General features: G+C 49.7%; 1 protein-coding gene across 1 annotated transcript in view; it reads left to right on the forward strand.

Moving 5' to 3' along the window:
• The window catches only part of LOC103189761, a gene marked incomplete at its 3' end in the record, with an annotated part of 38,056 nt that extends 20,149 nt beyond the window's left edge, over nucleotides 1-17,907 (forward strand). Inside the window, exons 17-34 of the mRNA XM_007910265.2 lie at nucleotides 292-388; nucleotides 1,094-1,284; nucleotides 1,750-1,914; nucleotides 2,291-2,425; nucleotides 2,559-2,726; nucleotides 4,080-4,214; nucleotides 4,576-4,731; nucleotides 5,811-6,010; nucleotides 6,241-7,984; nucleotides 9,120-9,397; nucleotides 10,035-10,214; nucleotides 10,646-10,796; nucleotides 11,309-11,464; nucleotides 11,959-12,111; nucleotides 14,812-14,913; nucleotides 15,401-15,565; nucleotides 16,893-17,045; nucleotides 17,788-17,907. Coding sequence (XP_007908456.2) covers nucleotides 292-388; nucleotides 1,094-1,284; nucleotides 1,750-1,914; nucleotides 2,291-2,425; nucleotides 2,559-2,726; nucleotides 4,080-4,214; nucleotides 4,576-4,731; nucleotides 5,811-6,010; nucleotides 6,241-7,984; nucleotides 9,120-9,397; nucleotides 10,035-10,214; nucleotides 10,646-10,796; nucleotides 11,309-11,464; nucleotides 11,959-12,111; nucleotides 14,812-14,913; nucleotides 15,401-15,565; nucleotides 16,893-17,045; nucleotides 17,788-17,907 — 4,449 coding nt within the window. The remainder of the gene's footprint in view (nucleotides 1-291; nucleotides 389-1,093; nucleotides 1,285-1,749; nucleotides 1,915-2,290; nucleotides 2,426-2,558; nucleotides 2,727-4,079; nucleotides 4,215-4,575; nucleotides 4,732-5,810; nucleotides 6,011-6,240; nucleotides 7,985-9,119; nucleotides 9,398-10,034; nucleotides 10,215-10,645; nucleotides 10,797-11,308; nucleotides 11,465-11,958; nucleotides 12,112-14,811; nucleotides 14,914-15,400; nucleotides 15,566-16,892; nucleotides 17,046-17,787) is intronic.
• Between the last annotated feature and the right edge of the window lie 35 nt (nucleotides 17,908-17,942).

A 17,942-nucleotide genomic window follows, 5' to 3' on the forward strand; every position in this document is an offset into this window, starting at 1 on the left:
GTTGGAGAGACATTCCTGGATTTTACTAGATACTAGTGAGGCCGTCTTGGTGTGGGGAGCCGGTGTGGGGAGGGGAGCCGGTGTGGGGAGGGGAGCCGGTGTGGGGAGGGGAGCCGGTGTGGGGAGGGGAGCCGGTGTGGGGAGGGGAGCCGGTGTGGGGAGGGGAGCCGGTGTGGGGAGTGTTAAACTCATCACAAAGGCAGTTGTTGGACAGTGGAGTGCTGTGTGGGTGAGTTGTGGTGGTGTCCGCCGCCTCACTGCTCGCTCCCTGAAGTTCTTGTTGTGTTGCAGGGCTTTGTGGAGGGCGAGCGGTTTCCAGCGCGGGTGGAGGCAGCACTTGACAGACTGCGGAAGGCTGTCGGCGAGTGTGTGAGCCGAGCAGCACTGGGTACGCAGGGCGTGAGGGAGGCTGCCACAGGCCTCCATCTGGTCACGTGTGTGAGAATCCACTGCACTCAATCAGCACCACAGACCCCCCCAGACACACACACTCCCGCTCCCCCTCCCCGCACACACACACAGACACACACACACAGAGTATTGCACGTGAACCAAGCCATTGACTGGTGATTCAAACCATGGACGGGTGTGCGGGTGGCCCTGTTTCCCAGGTTGACAAGGATGTTTAGGACCTTCTCTGTAGGATGCAGAGCAGCATGTGGTTCATTAACTCTCTGCTGCCCAGCCAGTGTTCCCATGGCACTTTTGACTGAGTGCCTTTCAGGAGTCACTCTGGCTCATTCAGTAGCTCTCTGATCTGTGGGGCAGTCAGATGCTTCAGGTCCAAGGGGAGGTGGGGGAGGGAGAGCATGCGGAGGTGCCATCCTTCAGAAGAGACATTAACCTGAGATCCTGTCTGTGTCTCATTGGGGTAACTTGTAACTTGACATCCTGGCCAGTTTATGTCTGGAGAAATTGGTCACTCACTTTGTGGACATTTGTAGGACTTTGCGGTGAGCAAATTGGCTGCTGCGTTTGCCTATAAAATCAGTGCCTACATTTGCCACTTATTACTCTGAAGTGTGAGACTTATTGATGTGACAAACTGTAAAACTGCAAGTTCTTCTCTCCATTCTGCGCTGTGGTGCGACAGCCGGTGACCACGAGCATGTTACCAATTGCTTGAGGGAGGCTGAATCGGAATGGAGTGAGCGCAGCAAGTTCCTGTGGGATGTGAAGGAGGTTTTGGAGCGCGTGATTACCACCTGGGGGCTGTACCGGGAGGCTGGCCGCTCACTGTGGGGATGGTTCTCTGAAGCACACAAGATGCCCATCCCTTCAGAGGTACTATATTAGTTCCTTTCTGATCAGAAAGAAGTTCACAAAAGTGTCCTCGAATTGCTTTTGCAACAGGACCCTCTAATTTCCATGCAGTTCTCTCTTTTCTCTGTCTGTGTCTCTTTGTGTCGCACACCTTTGCCGCACTATGGTATAGCACAGTTGTGCTAAATTAAAAAAAAGTGTTTAAATTGTAATAATCCTTTCCAAAAAGAAGAAAAATTAAAAAATATATATCATTTAGTCACTCAATCCACGACTGTTTGTGGGGCACTGCTGTGCGCAATTGGCTGCCGCGTTTCGCCCACAAAATATACAGTCACTTCACTTTACAATATTTAGTGTAATATACTATGGCCGCATGATAAGGCACTGTATATTCACAATATAGTCTGTGAAGCGCTTTGAGACATCTCGAAGACGTGATAAGGCGCTATATCAAATGCAAGGATTATTATTATTATTTTGCAGACTCCTGTACCAGATCTGCCTCGGTGGCGTCCTGTGCACCAGTTGCTGAACTCTGCTGGAAACTTCCTGATGGAAGTGAGCGATGAGACGCGGGCCTGTGAGATCTCGGCGGAGCTGGGAGAACTGAACACCACGTGGGCTGAGCTGATGGTGAAGTGGAAATGTGTACGTTTACTTTGTGTTCATTTCTTCTCAAAACCATTGAGGCTTTCTCCTCCCCTGCCTTTCTGTTTATCCTCTCCCTTTCTGTCAATTTGCCCACAAATTTACAGTGTAATCTGTGAAGTGCTTTGGGACGTTGCAAAAACCTAATTAGGCGCAGTATCAAATGCAAGCATTATTATTATCATTCACCATCCTTTCCCTCCTCATACTCTTTTCACCCACAAAACACACAGCTGTACATCCTGTGAACTGCTTTGTTGCATCTCGGCCGCATGATAAGGCACTGTATCATACAGAGAGATTATAATTATTATCTTCTCTTTCTTGCTCTCACTCTGACAATGAATTTCACTCCAGTCTACCCTCTGCTGTGCAGGTGTCGTGTTCTGATGTAGCGGAGGAGACGGGTTCAATGGGGCTACTTGTTGGTCAAGGTGAAGGGTCACTGACCCGGCCGCTCACCATATCTGCCTCACCCGTCGTGCAGCAGGATCCAGTGCAGAGAGTGATGGTAAATGCATCAATAAATCCCGCTCAGTGTGCTACACACTCCCGCCTGCCGGTCCCCTCCCTCCCTCCCCCTAAGGATGTTCTGCCTGTTGCTGTAGATTGTTGAGAGTCCCCTGTCTTGCCCTTGTGTCTAGGATATTCCGGACTCCGGGCCATGCTCAGCAGAGCTGGAGCGAACTTCGGAAGCCGATGTAAGAAGCAACTTCGAGGCCTGCCGTCAGCGTGTGGAAGCGAGCATTCAAGGGGCTGTGTACTTCCTCCAGGACAAAGGGCTGCCGAGAACCCTGCTGGCCAAGCACCAGGTACCCGGCCCGAGCGCAGCGGGCAGGCGCTCAGCCTTGTCTCTGTCATTGTAAACTTTCTGTAATTTGTTGTAATTTCCCTGCCAAAGCCCACTGTCCTTCTTCCTCTCCTTGATCTGCACCCGGGTTGTGTGAGTCACTCAAATGTGGAGTCCTGTAGCTCAGTGGTTAGAGCACTTGCCTCTCACAGGCGAGAGGACCTTGGCTTGCTTCCCGGGAAACGTTAGGCAAATTTCCTTACTCCACACAGCTCTGTTTACCAGCAGTAAGTAGGAACCTGCTTGTTAGTTGATTGGCGGATCACTTTCCAGGGGTAATAATCCCTTCAAATTTAAAAAAAAATAATGGTAATTTGGTCACTCAGTCCATGGCTGTTTGTGGGACGCTGCTGTGTACAATTGGCTGCTGCGTTTCGCCCACAAAATATACAGTCAATTCACTTTACAGTATATTCTGTGAAGCGCTTTGAGACGTCTCGAAGACGTGATAAGGCGTTGTATCAATGCACGGATTATTATTGTTATTATTATCAATATAATGTTTGAGTGACCTTCTCATCCTTCTCCAAGCCCCCAGATGCAGCCCTGCTTGTCAGCTCTTTGCTCTCAGAGACAAGGGCCTGAACTCGCTCATCACCTGCTTTTAATTTCCTCTCTAAAATGGAGAATTGAATTTAAAGCTTAATGGTAAAATCTGATTTGACCGTGATTCCTGGATTTGGACTGAAAATAAACTGGCTGGAGTTCAAAAATATTGTTTCATTGGAAAGCAATTTGCACTCTCTGATACTTATGTTTGTTGTGGGGCCTGTGGAGGGGGAGAAGGGGATAGGTCAAGGATGTGGATAATCTCAGCCTTTTGGACCAGTGAAATTAATTAAAATATTATGTGCAATATTATACCACTGAGGGCCGCTGGGCTGATCATGTAAATTATTGAGGAAGTGATTAATTAGTTAATTCATTCCATCTCCAAATGGACCTCCGCACCCTGCTGGCTCCCCATGCTGCTTCAAGCTGTTTATTAAATGACCTGACCTCAGATACACTTCCAGCTGTTGATTCTATCTGTTTTAAGAAGTTCTTCCAGCTGTCTGTCCTGGAATTGTTCTCTGCCGTCTTGTCCTGTTGTCTTGGCAAATCTGAAAGGGTTTTTCTGGGTTTATTTTCTCAATGAGATTGACCTTTTATATACTGTACCTGGGTAAGTCCCCTCTCAGGTTTCAACTCAAAGTTTGAAGAGCCTTTGCTCACGACCCGTCGCTCTTTACACTGGGGCTGAGGTGTGGGTGTTTGAAGATTGGATTTGGTAAGCGTTGCTGATGGCTTTGCTGAGCTGTGACCTGCATTACAGGAAGTATTCAGCAGTTTCAATCCTTGGATCCTACAAAGCTTTCTCGAAGCCACAGACAAAATCAAAGGTATCATACCTGTGGACAGGAGGCCGTCGGTGGAGGAGATGAGAGAGGTGATATGCAGCAAATGGGAGGTGAGCAGGACAGTCACAGGAGATCATTGTGTTCATCCATTAACGCAGAGTAAATACAAGGTTAAACACAGTGAATACAGGGCTAATACAGAGTAAATACAGGGTTAACACAGAGTAAATATAGGGTTAACACACAATAAATGCAGGGTTAATGTAGAGTAAATACCGGTTTAACACAGAGTAAATACAGGGTTAAAAGGCACGGTAAATACAGGGTTCATGCGCACGGTAAACACCGGGTTAACAAGTGCAGTAAATGCCGGGTTAAGGTGTGCACGGTAAACACCAGGTTAAGCGTACAGTAAACGCCGGGTTAATGCACAGTAAACACAGGGCTAACACAGGGTTTGTTCTCTCTCAGACTGTTCGCTGCACAGTGACCTCCCAGCTGTACCGGCTCCGGTTTGAGGTGGAACACGACAACTTCCAAAAGGCGGCCCAGGAATGTGAGATCCAGCTGGGCAAGGAGAGCGTACTCTACTCACTCTGTACAGAGGAGCTGCTGGAGGAGCATCAGGTACCTACACACTACCTGACTTCATCAATAATCTCCTGTCTGTAAAATGGTACAATCTTAAACAGGGTGACAAGTAACAGAGAGATGGTGTGCAAAGGAGATTTACCAGGATAGTACCAGGAATGAGGGACTTCAGTTATCAGGAGAGGCTCGAGAAGCTCGGATTATTCTCCTTGGAGCAGAGAAGGTTAAGAGGAGACTTAATAGAAGTTTTCAAATTGATGAGGGGATTCGATAGGGTGAACAAGGAGACACTATTCCCACTGGCGGGTGGGTCGGTAACCCGAGGGCACCGAGTTAAAACAGGTGTTAAAAGAAACAGAGGGGATGTGAGGAGAAATGTTTTCACACAGCGAGTTGTTGGGATCTGGAATGCATTGCCTGAAAGGCCGGTGGAAGCCGATTCAATAACAACTTTTAAGAGAGAAACAGATCATTATTTGGGGAGGACAAGTTTGCAGGGCTATGGGGAGAGTGCGAGGGAGTGGGGTTGATCAGCGCTATGGGGAGAGCGCGGGGGAGTGGGGTTGATCAGGGCTATGGGGAGAGAGCGGGGGAGTGGGGTTGATCAGGGCTATGGGGAGAGAGTGGGGGAGTGGGGTTGATCAGGGCTATGGGGAGTGAGCGGGGGAGTGGGGTTGATCAGAGCTATGGGGAAAGAGCGGGGGAGTGGGGTTGATCAGGGCTATGGGGAGAGAACGGGGGAGTGGGGTTGATCAGGGCTATGGGGAGAGAGTGGGGGAGTGGGGTTGATCAGGGCTATGGGGAGAGAGCAGGGGAGTGGGGTTGATCAGGGCTATGGGGAGAGAGCAGGGGAGTGGGGTTGATCAGGGCTATCGGGAGTGAGCGGGGGAGTGGGGTTGAATTGGAAGCTTTTTTCAAAAAGCTGGTACAGACAAGATGTGCCAATGATTCTATGATACCTGACATGAAACAATAACCTTGGGGCTGTTATAACTGTGTTGAATCTCTTGCTAATACTCACTGGCGCAGGTACAGACAGTGTGGACGAGACGAGTTGATGTCCTGGACGAGGAGCGTGGAAACGTGACTTACACTTTTACTGTGGTTCTCTCTAGCTGTACTTTTGTGAAAAGAATTCTCTGGCTGGAGCCCAGCAGCATTTGGTGGCTATGAGGGAGTTGTATGAGGCCTTGAGAGAGCACAATGTGGAGCTGGACATAAAGGCTCAGCTTCTGTCCTGTGAGGAGCGTCAGGAGGTACTGGAGGGGCTGGCGGATAGTGTCTACAACAAGCTGCTGCAGCGCTGTGGGCACAGGTTAGCAACACTCAACAGGGAACTAACCGTCTTGACCTGTCTGTTAGGGACACCTGATCAGGGTAACACTCCAGTTTGTGTTATACTGTGTATTATACTGTGTATAGAACACTCCAGCCTTGTTATACTGTGTGTAGAAGCTCCAGCCTTATGTTGTAGTGTGTGTGTTTACTTGAGAGTTTGAGAGGTTGTTGTACAGGATGATAATCATGTGTTTATATAAATTATAGACAATCCACACAAGTCTCTCCCCTTGGAGAGGACCCTGATGGCACCACAGAACTAGCAACAGAGATTCAGCTTAGAAAGGACCAGGCTAAGGCCAAAGGAGCAGAACCAGGGCAAGGGCCAGTGACTGATGGAGAGAAATCTGCTCAAAACAAAGCCATGATCTTAAGTGGGGAAGAGCAGCGGAGTGATCTACTGAGGGAGAACATTGCTCAAATGATAGCTGTGTCTGTGAATGAAGCAGACAGGACTGATAGATCAGGAACAGAGGAATCTGCTCAAAGCGTCATCACGATTATAGCAGAAGAACAGGCTGCTGAGCTCACTGAGGAGGATTTTACTCCAATGAAGAGGATTGAAGAAGACCTTATTGATAAGCAAGCAGGAGATTGTGGTCAGCCGGTGACGGATTCTCCACGGGGACATGTCCATGCTGACCATTCAGACAACCAGGGCGTTCGTCCGTTGGTATCAGTGGCTTTGACTGGACCAGACCTGGGTCACAGCCCAGTAAGAGAGCAGTTAGTTGACAGAGTGACTGATGTACCTGGGGAAGAGCAGATCATTGACATAGAGAGAGAGAGAGAGCACACTGCTCACACCGTGACTGAGGTACCTGGGGAAGAGCAGATCACTGACAGAGAGAGAGAGGACACTGCTCACACCATGACTGATGTACCTGGGGAAGAGCAGATCACTGACAGAGAGAGAGAGGACACTGCTCACACAGTGACTGATGTACCTGGGGGAGAGCAGATCACTGACAGAGAGAGAGAGGACACTGCTCACAGAGTAACTGAGGTACCTGGGGGAGAGCAGATCACTGACAGAGAGAGAGAGGACACTGCTCACACCGTGACTGATGTACCTGGGGGAGAGCAGATCATTGACAGAGAGAGAGAGGACACTGTTCACATAGTGACTGACTTACCTGAGGGAGAGCAGATCACTGACAGAGAGAGAGAGGACACTGCTTACAGAGTAACTGAGGTACCTGGGGGAGAGCAGATCACTGACAGAAAGAGAGAGGACACTGCTCACACAGTGACTGACTTACCTGAGGGAGAGCAGATCACTGACAGAGAGAGAGAGGACACTGCTCACACAGTGACTGATGTACCTGGGGAAGAGCAGATAACTGACAGAGAGAGAGAGGACACTGCTCACACAGTGACTGACTTACCTGGGGGAGAGCAGATCACTGACAGAGAGAGAGAGGACACTGTTCACACAGTGACTGACTTACCTGAGGGAGAGCAGATCACTGACAGAGAGAGAGAGGACACTGTTCACACAGTGACTGACTTACCTGAGGGAGAGCAGATCACTGACAGAGAGAGAGAGGACACTGCTCACAGAGTAACTGAGGTACCTGGGGGAGAGCAGATCACTGACACAGAGAGAGAGGACACTGCTCACACCGTGACTGATGTACCTGGGGGAGAGCAGATCATTGACAGAGAGAGAGAGCACACTGCTCACACAGTGACTGACGAACCTGAAGGAGAGCAGATTATTGACAGAGAGAGAGAGGATCAGTCAATGACAGTGGCTCAGAATGGAGATGATGAGTGGGTAGACATGAAGGTAGCAGATGGTTGTGTGGCATTGCGGCAGCAGCAGGTGGCCGGGAAAGACAAGCGTGAGCCACCGAATGAAGCTTCCTCTCAGCCTCTCAGCACCACCGAGGAGGGCGATGGGCCCATCAACGAGGACTCGGGGCAGTCAACTCACAGTGTGGAGCAGGTACAGCAGCAACACTGTCAAGTGACTGAGATACAATAGGAAAAGGTGAAAGATAGCCTGCATTAATGTGTTCAGTGTGAAATCTACCCACCCAGTAATTAGCTGCACATCTCTGATCATGTAGCTCAGTCGTTTAGGACACTCGCCTCAAGTGAGAGGGCCTGGGCTTGATCTCTGGACGGGGCAAAACCTTAGGAAAATTTTCTTACGCCTCTGTTCATCTAGCAGTAAGCAGGAATCTGGTTGTTAGTCGATTGGTGCATCATGTTCTGGGGCTAATAATTCCTTCTTTTAAAAAAATATGTTCATAAATAATCTACGACTGTTTGTGGGACACTATTGTGTTCAATCTTTCGCTCCTGCATTTTCCCACAAAATATACAGTCAATTCACTTTACAGTATATTCTGTGGAACTCTTTGAGACGTCTCGAAGACAAATGCAAGGATTATTATTATAACATGGAATCATAACATTATAGAATTATACACCGCAGAAGGAGGCCATTACGGCCCATCTTGTCTGTACTGCTCTTTGAAAAGAGCTTCCAATTCAACCCCACTCCCCGCTCTCTCCCCATAGCTCTGCAAACTTGTCCTCCCTAAATAATTATCTACTCTCTTAAAATTTGTTATCGAATCGGCTTCCACCGGCCTCTCAGACAATGCATTCCAGATCCCAACAACTCACTTTGTGAGAACATTTCTCCTTACCTCCCCTTTGTTTCGATTAATAACTATTTTAACTCGGTGCCCTCGGGTTACTGACCCACCCGCCAGTGGGAATAGTTTCTCCTTGTTCACCCTATTGAATCCCCTCATAATTTTGAAAACTTCTATTAAGTCTCCTCTTAACCTTCTCTGTCCAAGGAGAATAATCCGAGCTTCTCTACCTCTCCTGATAACTGATCCCAAGAGAGGTTTGGGTGAAGAAGGCCCTTTGGCCTATTTGATCTCATATTTCTTCAATCCCCAGCGCACCATCCCATAGCACAGCAGGCAACTGTTTCTTGGATTTTCTTTGTTGTACGTTTGTGTCCAATGATGTCCTCCCCGCTGGCGTGCATGGCCTCCTGTGCTGATGCCTTGGCTTGTATTATAGTAACTTGAGTTTAATTTGTTTTCCTATTGAATCAGGAGTTAGATGACTGTGATTGGGACAAGGCATGGGGGTCAGTGGATCCTGAGCCCAGGCAGACCGCTGCTCGGCGTTCCCTGCAGACCCAGGTTTCCGGGGAAAGTTACCCACCTGCATCGCCATGGCTGACTGGGGTGGAGGAGAGTGTCGCTTTACAGTCATTACTGGAGGCCTTCAACACTAAAGAACAGCAGCTTCTGAGCAGTTTGCAGGCCACTGAGGGAAGTCTGGAGGTGATTGGGCTGAGGGAAGGCTCTCTGGCTGCAGTGCAGCACAGGTTGGTGTCTGGTTGCATTGCACTGTTTTTGTCTGAGGAAACCGCTTACGCTGCATTTGATGTTAGATAAATAGACACAATGTTATAGAGATGGCAATGGTGGCCTGATGGATTGAATTTGGGAACTTCTGCCTTTTCACCTCTGGAACCAAAGAGGTGAGATTCTCTACATTTACCGATCTCAGTGGTGTGGCTTATAGTGGGACTACTGTGGAAGCGCTGGCATTGACCTGGGATTGTGGACGGATAGTGTAGCTTTACTGTGTCTCTAACCCTGACCTGGGAGTGTGGACGCACAGTGTAGAGGGAGCGTTACTGTGTCTCTAACCCTGACCTGGGAGTGTGGACGCACAGTGTAGAGGAGCATTACTGTGTCTCTAACCCTGACCTGGGAGTGTGGACGCACAGTGTAGAGGGAGCGTTACTGTGTCTCTAACCCTGACCTGGGAGTGTGGACGCACAGTGTAGAGGGAGCTTTACTGTGTCTCTAACCCTGACCTGGGAGTGTGGACGCACAGTGTAGAGGGAGCTTTACTGTGTCTCTAACTTGCACTGTTGCTGACCTGGGAGTGTGGATGGAGTGGAGTGGTGCTGCATTATTGAGTGTTGGCTGTGTAGTGAGCCACTCCTTTCCCAGGCTGCAGTGTCTGAATGAGCTGGATTACGAGCTGCAGAGCCGGAGCCCGGAGCTGGACAACCTGCGGCATCTTAGTAACCAGATCGTGGCGATGAGCGGTGCCCACGCAGGCCAAGCCACACGGAAGCTGGAGGAGGTGGACACGAGATGGGAAGACACTAAGAAACATATCCAGGAGTGGTAGGTACTCACTGCTCCTGTCTGTCCTCAGCTCTCCTGGGTCAGGAGCTCAGGTTAGCTCATCCCACTATGTACACCAGCTCATAGTTATTGCCTAAATGCACTGCTGTGCTCACTCGCTCATTCACTCACTCGCTCGCTCCCTCCCTCCCACCCACCCCCCCCCCCCCCACAAGCACACACACACACTGTGTGCTGCTGCCCCTGACTCTCACTCACACTGTGTGGTGCTGCCCCTGACTCTCACTCACACTGTTTGCTGCTGCCCCTGACTCTTACTCACACCGTGAGCCTTGGTTCTGTATGACCTGTACAGTGGCTGCCCTTTCCTACACTTGCCAGTGTTTGCTGTGAAGTGCTGTTGTGTTTGGAAGTGACTTGTTGAGAGGATAGCTTGTGGGACTGGGTGAGGATATGGTTTGTCTCCGCAGGCATGACCATTGCTGTGTCCTGGTGGTGCTTCTCCGAGAGACCCAGAAGATTACAAAGGATCTTGTGAGCACAGTGCAGGAAGCAGAGGAGGCAATGGCAGCTCAGGGGCACTGGGAGCGGAGAGATATTCTGCAGGTGGCAATAACCAGAGTGAGTGTGTGAAGATTCACTGAGCGAGTGAGATGCAGGGGGCTCGAGCATTATGTCAGTTTGGAAGTTGCCCTCAATCGTGTTTCAGATCAGTACAGTCATGGTTCATTTATAAACTGGGCTGATGCCAAATCAGTGAGTTTAGATCCACTGAACCGCTGGTCAGACCACACCTGCATTACTGTGTACACGTGCGCACACCATATCTGCATTACTGTGTACATCTTCGTACAACATACCTGGAGTACTGTGTACACCTGTGCACACCATACCAGGAGTACTGTGTACACCTGCACACACCATACCTGGAGTACTGTGTACACCTGGGCACACCATACCTGGAGTACTGTGTACACCTGCACACACCATACCTGGAGGACTGTGTACACCTGCGCACACCACACCTGGAGTACTTTGTAAATCTCTGCTCAGACTGCACAGAGTTGTCCTGGGGCAGAGCTCCACACCAGTGCCCTGGAGTTATGAAAGTGCTGACATATCTTCTCACACAGCTGGAGGTAGTGAAACGCGACTGCACTGACCAGGAAACTAACGTGATGGACCTGCGGAGCCTGGGTCAGCAGCTGGAGTTGGAACTGAGCAGATTGGGCTGTGACTCTGAGCTGTTCGGGAGTGAAGCTCAGTGCTTGGTGCAGCGCTGGCGCAAGGTGTGTCACTCCCTCCATTGTCTGTCACTCACTGAAAACCCGCCTGTCCAGTCCTGTAGCTCAGTAGTTTGAGCACTCAACTTGCAAGCGAGAGGACAGACCTAGGTTTGATTCCCGGGCAGGGTGAAACCTTAGGCAAGTTTGCTTACTCCACACGCCTCTTGTTTACCAGCTGTAAGTAGGAACCCGGTGTTAGTCAACTGGCGGACTTTTCTGTGGGTAATAATGCCCTCAGATAAACTACTATTATTTGTGGAACACTGCTGTGCGCAATTGGCTGCTGTGTTTTGCCCCCCAAAATACAGTCACTCCACATTACAGTATATTCTGCGAAGCACTTTGAGACGTCTGGAAAACTTGATATATCAAATACAAAGATTATTATTATTAACGGCTTCTCATGCCATGAATGTAACAGGCGGTGGATGTCGGACACAGGGTGATGGTTGCTCCTCTCAGCGGTGTCTTGATTTCTCCCCTGTGTTTATTGGCAGGTGATGGAAACGCTGGACAGCAGCACAGCCCGACTGAAGGCAGGGCTGTCCCTGTGGGAGCAACTGAGCAGCTCAGCCACCGAGGGGGAGAAGTCAGAGGCAGTGAAGTGTGAGATTGTGAGAGCGCGGGACAGCAGTCTGGAGTTGTTACAGGTGAGATCAGCATTCCAGGTTCATTCAGTCATGGGGAAGGCAGTCACTGCACATCAGGGCTGTCAGCCAACAACCTGGGAGAGTGGGGGGGCATCCTCCCTGGGGGAGACTCGGGGGGGAGATCCTGGCAGGCAAACATATCCAGGGATAGAGGGAACATCTCTTCCCCCACCCCCTGCGCAGCCTCTAGCAGTGAGCTACAGAGAAACCCTGGTGGAGCCACAGAGGCCTGACACTCTCAGGATGAATAATTAGAATGTCTCAACTGTAGGGAGTCTACCTCTTGCAACAGCCTTGGCCTTCCTCTCCAGCCTGCTGTAACCTGCTCCTTTCCCTTTCCCTCTGCTGCTGTCTCACATACACTGGGCCCTGGGGCACCCTGCATCCCCACCCTGCATTATTCCCTCCCTTTCATTCCCCTCAGATAGAAGGAAAGCAGCTTGTGGTTGTAGCAAAGCCAGGAGAGTGCTCTGCCAGGAGCCAAGCACCCCTCATTGTCCAGGAACGTGTCTTGCCGATGGCTAACTGCAAGTGGGTTGGGTTAATTGGCTTGCTTTGGCCCTGGCTCGGTTGGGACACGACCTCTCCAACTCTGACGGGTTCTCACAAGGTAATGGCTTGATTGCAGTCACTGACATTGAGCAGAGGCACCCTGTCACTGACTGAGAGAATCAGCCACCATCTCTACACAAACTGGGCTGTTCGGTTCACAAAGTGAGCTGGGGTGCCATGGGACGAGCGAGTCTGTCTCCGCAGCAGAGACACATTGCTTGTCTCTCAGTAAAGGCGTCCTCTGTTTTGATTTTCAGTTACCCCCCGCCTCACCGGAACCCATCCCCCAGCACTCCCCCCAACCCAACAGCTCAGTGAGTTCATCCAGTGATCGGCTGTGCTGTACATACAATGTTTGGAATAAATTAGTAGAAGGCGTAAAGTGAGGTGGGAACGGGACGTTGTGAGCTTCCCCCACCATCCCCAGTGGATCGATTTCAAGATCCTTGTCCTCAGTTTGATATCTCTCCGCAGCTTTGCGCCAGTCGCCAGCCAACAACAACTTGCACTTATATAGCATCTCAGAGTGCTTAACAGTGGTGGAGCCTGACTCTGAGCCAGGGTGGGGGAGGTGGCTGTAAGAACGGTCGAAGAGGAAGGTTTTCAGGCGGGACTTGAAAAAGGGGAGAAGGGGGGAAGGCGGAGGGATTGAGGGAGAGTGTTCCAGAGTTTCTGGGCGTAGTTGCTGAAATTGCAACCTCCGATGGTGGGTTGGAGGGTGTGAGGGATGAGCAGGAGCGGAGGCGCCGGGTGGTGGATTGGGGAGTAAGGAGGTCGGAGAGGTAGGGAGGTGCCAGGGAATGAAGGGATTTGAACACGAGTGTGAGGATTCACCTGAACTCCTACTCCCTCTGGCCAGCAAACACCGCTCTACTTCCACCCTCAATGGCCAACCCTGCAACCCCACAGTCCCTCCCCATCTTCAAAAAATAACTTAACAGTCAGCTTGTTCAGCCATCTTTCCCCCTCCTCGTGCCCCCAACCCAACCCTGCACCCGCGCTCCCAGTCAGCTGTGTGAAGTCCTCCTAATGTGTGAGGTGTGATCTAAATGTAGATTGTTGTTGTCGCATACTCCATTACTTGTCTCACCTTCTCCTCCCCTTTCCCACCCCGCAGCCATGGAGTGCACGTTTTGTAAACCTTGTGTAAACAATTATAGAGGGAATTACACTTACCCTTTAATTTTAATGTAATTTACAATAATTAAGGAAGCCTATAATTCCCTTTGTAAATATACACTCACATGCTTTACAGTGTTTGCACACGGTTTACACATGGTGTATGATAGACTCCTACCTGTGTTGTTCTGTGAACATGATAATAATAATAATCTTTGCATTTGATACAGCGCCTTATCACGTCATTGAGACATCTGAAAGCGCTTCACACAATATACTATAAAGTGAAGTGACTGTATTTTGTGGGCGAAATACAGCAGAGTCTACCTTAGCAGATGCTGGCTTCACTCTCACGTTCCTGTGCTGGGTGGGGTGCTCTCGCTAGCAGGCATGTTCACCTTTCCTCACGCAACATTCCTAAGATGTCAATACAGTGACTAACACGGATAACATAAGAACAGCTAGACGAAAAAAGACTAGTTGGTCTTCCACCTTCCTGGCAGTGGCACGCACATATTATTATTAGTATTATTATTATCATCCTTGTATTTGATATAGTGCTTTTCATGTCTTCTAGACGTGTCAAAGCGCTTCGCAGAATAGACTGTAAAGTGAATTAACTGTATATTTGTGGGCAAAACATTGCAGCCAATTGCGCACAGCAGTGTCCCACAAACAGTTATGGATTGAAGTGACCAATTTATTAATGTTTCTTTTCTTGATGGATTATTATCAGGCGTGTGGACATGTGTCCTGAACTCCTTACGTACCTTATCTCAATGTTATTTCCTAAACAAAAACTATCTAATCTGTGTTTGAAACACTTCCTGCTTCAACCGTCTCCCTAGGGAGCCTATTCCACAGGTTCACTATTTTCTCACTGTTTGTGTAGATCACTCGCTTTTGCCCATCAACAGCTCAACATGAGGTTTTAGGTGAAATTTATATTTTGAGATGCAGGCTCCCATAACAGGTCAGCCACAGCATGGGTTAGATACAGAGCAACACTCACTGTGTTTATCCTCACAGGGTGAAATTCAATGCCAGGAACAGAAGATTGAAAACTTACGGGAAAAAACTGGTGAAATTCAGGAGCTGCTGCAGTGGCAGGACACACCAGAGGAATTACAGGTAAGGTTTCCATGGCAAAATGCCACTCCGCAGCTCAATCCACGACCTCTCTCTACCTCTCATTCGCTTTCTTCCACTTCTCTCTCATTTTTCTTTTTCTCTCTTGTCCGGTTCTCCCCTCATCCTCTCTCTCCCTCACTCTCCGTGGTGTTGTCTATCTCTATTTCATAACTAGCTCATTCTCCTTTTCTCTCACCATTTCACTCCCTCTGTATCATCCTCAGTTACCACCCACACTTTGCACTCTTTGTCTCTGTTTCTGTTTTGCTCTCTCTTTCTGACTCTCTCACACTCTCTCTCTCTCTCTCTCTTTTCCTCTCTGACTCTCTCTCACTCACTCACTGTGCGTGTGTGTCTCTCAGTCTGTCTGTCTGATTTGTGAATTGGTTACCCTCAGTGAGACTTGGCACCTCATGTTGTGAGTTATTGACCCCCCTGTGGGTGTGATGAATGGCTGAAACTTTCTCATTCCTCTCTTACTCTCGAGGTCCTGGAGACGTGTCTCAGACTGAGGCTGGAGGAGCTAATGACTGGGTCCCCCACACAGGGTGTGGAGATGAGTAACGGAGCTGTGGGACCAAGTCAGGCTGGGCTGGAGACCCCTGGACCCTCCCACAGCTGTCCCCTCGTGGTGCCTCCTGGTGACCTGCAGGTACTGGGACTGAATGTTATTCTTGCCTCCTGAGAGCTCTCGGGGACACTATGTTCCTGTTCCCATTGCACCCTCCGTACCACACCAGGCAGCAATGAGAACAGGAATCACAGTGTCCCCAAGAGAGCTCACATTCACTCTACTCTCTCCCCCACCCCACACGTACACACACACACATAGCCACACGTACACACACACAGCACAAGTACTCCCACACTTATACACACACACAGCCACACACACACACTCACACACAGACACACAAACAAAGGCGCTCATACACACAGACACACAAACAGCCACACATGCATGCACACACACACATTCATACATACACACACACACACTAGAATTTTACAGCACAGAAGAAGGCCATTTGGCCCATCATACCTGTGCCAGCTCTTTGAAAGAGCTGCTCAATCAGTCCCACTCCCCCACTCTTACCTCATAGCGCTGTGTATGAGTATATGTATGTGTGTGAATGCATGTGTATATGAGTGGGAAATTTAATAGAGGTGTTCAAAATTATGAGGGATTTTGATAAGAGTAGAGGGGAAGAGACTGTTTTTACTGGCAGGTGGGTTGGTAACCAGAGAACACAGATTTAAGATAATTGGTAAAAGAACCAGAGGGTAGTTCAGAAGAAATTTTTTACCCAGAGTTGTTTTGGTCTGGAATACACAGCCTGAAAGAGTGGTGGAAGCAGATTCTATAACCACTTTCAAAAGGGAATTTGATAGGTACTTAAAAAAGGAAAAAAATTGCAGGGCTATAGGGTTTAGTTTGAAAATAATGCACAACTTATTTCAGACCGTCCAGCCAGACCTGAGGTAAGAGTAATCCTACCCTCCCCATCACCTCTGCCAGTCTCCCGACTAGACTGCACGCCCGCATGCCGGGCTTTGTGAACAGTGGTGGAGCTGGAGCTGCTGTGTTGATAACGCAGGCTTGTGGGGACCTGTGCAACCACTATCTGGCCTTGGGAGCCAGAGTTAGACACAACACATCCCAAGAGTGCAAGGCATAGCCTGAACCTGACTACTTCCCTCCCTCCATCAGCTCAGGGCTACACAACCTTCACAGCTGGACTGAGTGTGTATGGTAAGGAGGAAAACTTGCACTATCTGTAGTGAAAGAGTCACAGAGAGAGAGTCACACACAGATAGAGAGAGACAGTTTGTGCAAATGTAACAGAGTGAGAGAGAGCAAGAGAGAGTCACAGAGAGAAAGAGAGAAAGAGACAGTTTGCGAGAGAGTCCCAGAGCGAGCGAGAGAGAGTGAGTGAGTGAGTGAGTGGGGGAGAGGGAGATTGACGCAGGTTTTGCAGGTTTCAGATGTTGCTGTGGGCAGTGAGTGTGAGCGTCTGTGGCCGGGGGTTCACAGCAGGATGACGGTGATGGAAGGTGAGGTCCAGCTGCTGGAGGAGCAAGGCTCAGAGCTGGAGCCCCGGGAGCTGCAGGAGCAGCTACAGGCACTGGAGGTGAGGCTCCCTGGCACCGGAGAGAAAGACAAGCAGACCAGTGAGGGAACAACAGGCAAATACTGCAGATGCTGGAAACCTGAAATAAAAACAGAAGTCGCTGGGAGCTCAGCAGGTCAGACAGCATCTATAGAGAGAGGAAAGTGGGTAAATGTTTCAGGTCGATGAGTCACAGAGAGAGAGAGAGAGAGAGAGACCGAGAGAGCATTTGAGAGTCGCAGAGCCCAGTTCAGACAAAAGGTCAACTTAACTCACTTCTCACTCTCCATAGATGCTGCCATAGTGAGGGACCTGTGAAGGGAGACCCTGGTGTTTTGGGTGGGTTACTGTTCCGTTCACAGTGTGGGGTGTGTGTGGGAAGGGGAGATGTACTTATAAACATTCAGTGATCACGGGATCAAGCCTGGCCCCCATGGTCCAATGTGGACAGTGTGTGGGCTATCACACAACCAACCAGTAATGAACAGTGACTGTCACATAGGATAGTGCCTCGGAGCAGGAGCAGGAGCAGGAGCAGGCTGGAGGCGCAGTCAAACAGGTAGGTTTTAAGGCAGGACTTGAAGACAGATGGAGAGGAGGTGAGATGGAGAGGCAACTTGTTAACAAGTTAGGGACACAGAATCTGAAGGCTCAACCGCTAATGGTGGTGTGGAGAGACAAGGAGGCAAGTGCCAGAGGCTGTGCGTGACCCCACCACCACCACCCCAATCCTTAATGTCTGCCTCACTGGGACCTTCCACAGGCTCTCTATACAGAACTGGAGATCATCAGACACGCACTGGAGCCCAGCGCACAGCCTAGAGCAGAGGGAATGTCACTGACACACAGTGGAGCAGAGGGAATGTCACTGACACACAGCGGAGCAGAGGGAATGTCACTGACACACAGCGGAGCAGA

This window comes from Callorhinchus milii, unplaced genomic scaffold, assembly GCF_018977255.1.
Source record: "Callorhinchus milii isolate IMCB2004 unplaced genomic scaffold, IMCB_Cmil_1.0 Scaffold9, whole genome shotgun sequence".
NCBI lineage: Eukaryota > Metazoa > Chordata > Chondrichthyes > Chimaeriformes > Callorhinchidae > Callorhinchus > Callorhinchus milii.